This window comes from Arachis ipaensis, chromosome B10 (genome assembly GCF_000816755.2).
Source record: "Arachis ipaensis cultivar K30076 chromosome B10, Araip1.1, whole genome shotgun sequence".
Taxonomy (NCBI): Eukaryota; Viridiplantae; Streptophyta; class Magnoliopsida; order Fabales; family Fabaceae; genus Arachis; species Arachis ipaensis.
The window spans coordinates 115,394,998-115,401,691 of record NC_029794.2 but is presented as its reverse complement, the minus strand read 5'-3'; the positions used below and the strand labels follow the sequence as shown (position 1 = coordinate 115,401,691).

The 6,694-nt window shown below is 44.1% G+C and overlaps 1 protein-coding gene across 1 annotated transcript; it reads right to left on the bottom strand.

Annotated features, from left to right (window-relative positions):
* On the bottom strand, positions 3,524–5,343 carry LOC107620855. Its single transcript, XM_016322958.1, has 2 exons — positions 4,731–5,343; positions 3,524–4,650 (listed from the first exon to the last, which is right to left on the bottom strand). Exons 1-2 carry the CDS (start codon positions 5,341–5,343, stop codon positions 3,524–3,526), a joined length of 1,740 nt encoding a protein of 579 aa, XP_016178444.1.

Here is a 6,694-nt window from a genome sequence, read left to right as displayed (position 1 = left end):
TATCAGAGGGGAAGGGTGTTGCTGCTCCACAAGGAGAAAGGGTGGGAAAATAGGTAGTAAAAAAAATATTATTTGTATTTATTTTAAAGAATGGTTCATAATTATAATGCTCCGGAGGAACATATTAAAAATTATTAGGATCATCTAATTTATGTAAGTTGGTAATTATATTTTTATTGTGTATTTTAATTTCTGTTATTTTTTGTTATTTAATATGTTAAAATATAATTTTTTTGTTAATTTTGAATTAATTTTCTGTTATAAAAATACTAAAATAAAATATATATTATACTAACAAATAAAATATTAAAATAAATAAATATGTAAATAATATTATTAGTTGATGTGATCACATACATTTTATAAATAGATATGCTAATATTTGTTTATTAATAAATGAATATTTATAACTAATATAACAAATATATTTTTGTTGATGCAGCCTAACAGCGTAAACTGGATCCGCCACAGAGTTGGAACCCGATGGTCGAAAACTACTTACGCGCCATGGGATTCTACCACGTATCTAGGATTGGGATGATAAGAGGATTTCACCCGTTGTTAGCTGCTCTGGTTGAAAGGTGGAGGCCGGAGACTCACACTTTTGTGTTGCCGGTGGGTGAGGTTACAGTGACATTGGAAGATGTCGCACATATATTTGGCTTACCAATTGATGGAGAGCCTGTGAATGGATGGACTGACAGTAGTAGTGATTTCGTTCAGAGTCAAAGCATGGCAATATTCGGAGGTGAACCAGTACTCAGCCGTAATTCGAAATCCTATATAAAGCTTGGTTGGGTTCAACGTATCAGAGATGAGGAGCCGTTGGACACTGAAGAGTCCATAAGGAGATACGTGAGATGTCAAATTTTCTGTATGTTAGGGTCGACCCTATTCACAGATAAGTCGACCGCATACGCCCATGCGAAGTATCTATCGTTGCTTTGCGATTTCGAGCGGATCCATACTTATAGTTGGGGTTCAGCATGTCTCACACATCTTTACAGAGCACTATGCCATGCATCACAATATGACACGAAGGAGATGGATGGCCCTCTTAATCTATTGTTTGTTTGGGCATGGGAGCGAATGCCGTGTATTGCGCCCGTACCGAGACATATCCTTCCATCTGCTGAGATACCAGTTGCCATGAGGTAAATATTTATGGTTCTTGTCGGAGATTATATTCATTATGCATGTTTCAATTACAGTTGCTTACGTAAATTTTTTCACTGTATCATGTTTCAGGTGGAGTCATTCGGAACGGAGCACAGCGTGGGTAGAGAAGACCGTTGTGACATTTAGGCATGATATAGACTACATGCAGGAGGTAAATATTTATGGTTCTAATGAATCCTAGTTCCAGACATTAATGTTAGAGTTATGACATTCGAATTATCTGTGGCAGTTTGAGTGGCGGCCGTACGAAGGAATGATCATACCCGGCAAGTTACATGAACATCTTGATGTGTGTGATATCGTTGCTCCGTTGTTGTCGCTCGAGTGTATCGAATGGCACCCTACGAACCGAGTGATGCGTCAGTTTGGGTTCGCACACCCCCCCCCCCTGCGAATACCAAGGGACATTCCACTGGACCAGCATTGCATGGTTCTTCGCAGAGTGTTATGACTGGACAGTTTTGCATGGGAAATGGACAGCGAAAGTGGGGCAACAAGCGAAACACTCGACTGCGGGATCTGCACCCCCTTCCGACCTGGGACTTCATACCGACCTCGGAGTATCGGGATTGGTACGTGCGCTCATTCGGACATATGCTGAGATTGTCGGCGTATGTTCCTCAGCCACCTGCACCTCAGCCACCTACACCTCAGGTCCCACTCAGCATGCAGTGTTTGAGCCGGTTCCTTATTATGTACCACAGCCAGAAGACCAGAGTGCATCCAGCCACCACTCTCATCACTCTCAGCACAGCCACCATTCCCAGAACTCTCAGCATAGCCACCATTCCCAACACTCTCAGCACAGGCACCAGGGCCAGTCCAGCCAGGTGCGTCAGCCGATACTGACGATTCCAGTCGGTCATGATTGGTTTGACTTCTCCATCGGCGGTCACGGAGATCAGTAACTACAGAATTGGGCCAATGCTAGTTTGGGTGGTTGGTCAGATTTTAGTGCTATGCATTCACTGTCAGCCTCAGCTAATCCACGTGGGGACATCAGTCGGTATGAGCCATGGTTTGCGGCGTCCTGCTTCCGACCACACGTCAGAGGGTGCATCGTGTGATAGTGGATTCCTTCGGCGGACATACACACTTGTTGACGAGTACAACCCCGGTGCATCTGCTCCATCAGAGGCAGGTGGGTCGGCCCCTCCGGCAGTGGCGGGTGGGTCGGCCACTCCAGGTGTGGATGACTCAGTTCCAGGTCACCCATATGACCTACGGTAGGTCGGCACCTCCGGCAGAGGCAGGTGGGTCGGCCGCTGCAAGTATGGATGACTCAGTTCCAGGTCACCCATATGACCTACGGATGGAGCGAAATCCACCTGATAGGTATACTCCGTCGCGGCCAGGTCAGGGCATGATGGGTAAGGCACTGAGCTGGATGGGTCGTAGGAAGTGAGCATCGGGTTGGGGTTTTTAGATTTCATCCTAGGGTTTAATGTAATTCGTATTTAATGTTCTGTATGTTGGCCGATGTTATTCGTAGTTAAAAATTTGTATATTTGCTTCAGTAAGGCAGTAAATGTTAACATTATCATGGTCTTAAACATCAATGGATAATCTCAAATTTAAAAATACAAACACGACTAAGACGAAAAAGAAAATCTATTATAAAAATGCAAATTCAAAAATACAAATACAATGAAAATAAAAGTCATTCCCCCCCACCACTCGGTCCAGCACGCTGAGGACATCGACTCCGATTATGTCCCTGAGCACCACAGAGACGGTATATCCGAGGACCATGCATGTCGCGTGAGTCTATTTCATTCAAGTATCCGGTCAATTTTGGGCGACCTTTCGACGTTCGCCTCAAGGCGGGATTAGCGACCAATGTGGGTCCCTCATACGCAGGCCATGTCTCGGCATCACCTAACGGCGAGAACTCGAATCTATATACCTTATGGACCTCTGTCATCTTGTACACGTCATGCACATACACCTGCCAATCGATTTGCTGGTTAGCACAGCAAGCAATAACATGGCGACATGGTATTCGTTCCACCTGAAAGTGCCCACAGTCACACGTACGTCGTGCAAGATCAACGACTAACACCTTTTCGCTAGTCATTTCGCGCACCTCAAATACTTCATTCCGTCTGTCAAAACAGTGCACAACTATATTCCCAGCCTATTGCATACTTGCCTCTATCCGCTGTTGTGCGAATACAGAATAAGTAAATCCAGCACGTTTGCGTTCGTGAGTCTCAGCATTCTTCCGCGTAAAAAGTTCATTTAACCGATAATATGTTGCTCGGACTAGTGCCAACACAGGTAGATTACTGGCACCCTTCAACACTGAGTTAATGCACTCGACAAGGTTCGTCGTCATATGGCCCTATCGATGTCCCTCGTCGAATGCCAATACCCAATGTCTAAGTCCAATGGCATCGCACCACCTGGCATATGCGTCGCCTCGCTCTTCCAACCTCTTATAGTTGATGTTATACTTCTCCACCGTTCTTGAATACCCAATGTTGACCACAAGCTTTTGCAAGTGAGCGACTTTGAATGCTCGTAGGAAGTTGCTGCCGATGTGCCTTATACAAAACATCCACCATGCTTTTGGAGGTTGCCAGTCACCTCTGGAACGATTTACTGCTGCCCGAATTGACTCATGCCGGTCCGAGATCATACCCACACCATCTTTTCTGACAACATGCATTCGCAGATTCCTGAGAAAGAAGTACCACGCATCAGCTGTCTCCCCTTCCACCAAGGCAAAAGCGATAGGCACAATGTTCTGGTTCACATCCTGTGCAACAGCGACCAGAAGTGTACCTTTGTACTTTTCATATAAGTGTGTTCCGTCAACCGAAACTAGGGGCTTGCAATGCCTAAATGCCCTAACGCATGGATTGAAACTCCAAAATACGCGATGAAGTATTTTTACCCCTTGCGCCTCTTCATTCCCATTGTACAGTGGGCGTGTTTCTATCTGGACAACTGACCCAGGCATCTTCTGAACCATAACCAAGAGCCACCACAGCAAGGCTTGAAAACTCTCCTCCCAATCACCGAAAACTTTTGCTATGGACTTCTGCTTTGCCAACCAAGCCTTTCGGTAACTGATGGTATAGTTGAACCTTGACTGAAATTCGGCTATTATAGATTTCACCTTGATGGACGGGTCAGTCTCAACCAATGGCCTTATAGCCTCAGCAACTGTATCCGAGTCCAACTTGGAATGATCCTGTGAAATCACTCCCATTGTGCACGTGTGCCTATCGTTGTATCTGCGTATCTCCCAACAATATTTTTTCTGTATCAAGCTGGCTCGAATAAGCCAGTCGCACCCACACCCATACATCTTGCATTTTGCATAGAACGTCTGTGGCTCAGACTCATACACGTCGTAGTCAACTCCTCTAGCGATAGTGTAACTTCTAATTGCTGCCACGACCGACTTTCTAGAATTGTATTCCATTCCAATCCAGAACTCTCCGTCCTCGGGATCAGCAACACCTACAGAAAATGCCCATCATCGTTTATTAATCAATCCAAAGTATAGATTAAAGAAAACATATTATTCGGTCATCATGTACCTATGTTTGAATATTCCGGAAACTCCGGTGCATGCATGGCGTCGAGATCCAATTCACGCATAAAAGGTGGCACGTTCATCGGTTGACTGATCGAGGGGTGAACCACTACATTATCCACTGCTGTCTCAACTCCCACATCACCATCCTCGTCTTCGTCGCCGGCTTCATAAGTGGCTTCGAAGTCCTCTTCGCTGTCACTATTCATTCCCTCGTACACTGCAGCTCTATCATCCTCCACCTCTAAATCATTTTGAATCCATTTTGCCTCTACGGTTTCAAACTCAACATACAGCTTAATCTGTGGCTGTCGCATCTGAGTCTGCCGGTAAATTTGGAACATATTATGCATAGTCACTTCGTCAGTGATTGGCATGGTATCAAACTGTATTAGACCACCAAAAACTACAACCGGATTCTGGTACAGAATTCTGCTCACTCTCATTAACGTACCGTTCTCCACGCTTTGACAGAGACCGTTCTGAAGTTCCATAAACGTCATGGTGCATGGAACCACAAACGAAAACGAATTCTGGCACACAAACCTCACTCCCTCATGAGTATTACGTATTATCTCACCATCGCGATACACTAGCAAGTTTGCGGTACCCTCCATTACACCAGAAACACACTCAGAACACTCACACACTTCCTCAGAATGAAAATGGACCCGAGCACTGCCTTATATAGAGAGTAGCATTCACCATGCCCCCCACGTTTTGATTGCCTCAGGCCAATCACATCCTGCCACGTGTCAGGATGCCCCTACGTGCTGACTCAGCACGCCCCACGTGATGTCCCAATGTACCAATTAAGCTCCGCCACGTTATCATCACGCCCCCACGTGCTACATCAGCACGCCCTTACGTGATGCCTACGTCATCATCACGCCCCCACATGATGCCTACGTGGCCCATTCAGACTCCGCCACATCATCATCATTCCCCCACGTGATAGGCCAGCACGCCCCCACGTGATGCCACCGTGTCCCACTCAAGCTGCGCCACGTCATCTCGCCTCCCACTTGTGGCAGTCAACATGCCCCTGCGTGTTGACCATGCATCCACCATTGGGTAAAACACAATACTCCCTCATTTCTGGCCAAAACACCACTTTCCTTTCCATATTAAAATTCTTGAGCCGTTGTGGGTCGCAAAGAAGCTGTGATTTTTGACATTCATACAGAACATTTTCATTACAAGAGATAAAGCAAACTAGCCATATGGTGAATCACTACTATCATGGTAGCAACAAAGATAATCATAGCCTTTCTGTGTAATTTTTTTCTTTCTTTTTATTTTTTATTTTTATTTTTATTATTTTTTTGTGACCGCAGGGGAAGGGTGACAACTGTGCATGTACACAATGGCTCATGGCACACAATGAATTTTCTTAACCTTAAGTCAAAAAATTATGGCATTCTACAAGCATACATCACATGAGGTTCAGTGTAAAGTTTTGCAGACTTCCTAATTAATTAGACTTCTAATGTTAGAGCCACATGTCAAGTGCCGCAACTCCCACTGGAGTGAGTATAAATTATAACAAGACAAAAAATTAGAAATGTTTTCCAAAAGTTTATCACTTAGCATCACAAGCATGCAACATATGAGGTTCTGTGTCAAAGTTTTTCAGACTTAATAATTAATTAAACTTCTAATGTTATAGCTACATGTCAGGTGCTGAAAATTAGAAATATCTTCTAAAGGTTTAGCACTTAGAATCAAGAGTACCAAATCAATTGCTAAATAAAACCATATCGAAACTAAGAAAATAAGTGGCAAGACAAATTACTGGAGCCACATGGTATTATAAATTATTGATTTGTCAGTGCCAAATTGTCAATAGTAGACACAAATATTCACATTATTCCTATGCATCCTGATGATTGTAGAACAATATCAGCTTTGCAAGTAAACACAAAAAGTATCCCTCACAGCAGTAAGCTATTAAAATTACACATTTTA

What these genes read in the sequence shown, in the direction of transcription:
- LOC107620855 (XM_016322958.1), bottom strand. Translation starts at nt 5,343, where the DNA reads ATGGAGGGTACCGCAAACTTGCTAGTGTATCGCGATGGTGAGATAATA. An exon ending in TCCGGAATATTCAAACATAG is followed by an intron (nt 4,651 to 4,730) that starts GTACATGATGAC and finishes CATTTTCTGTAG; the next exon opens with GTGTTGCTGATCCCGAGGAC.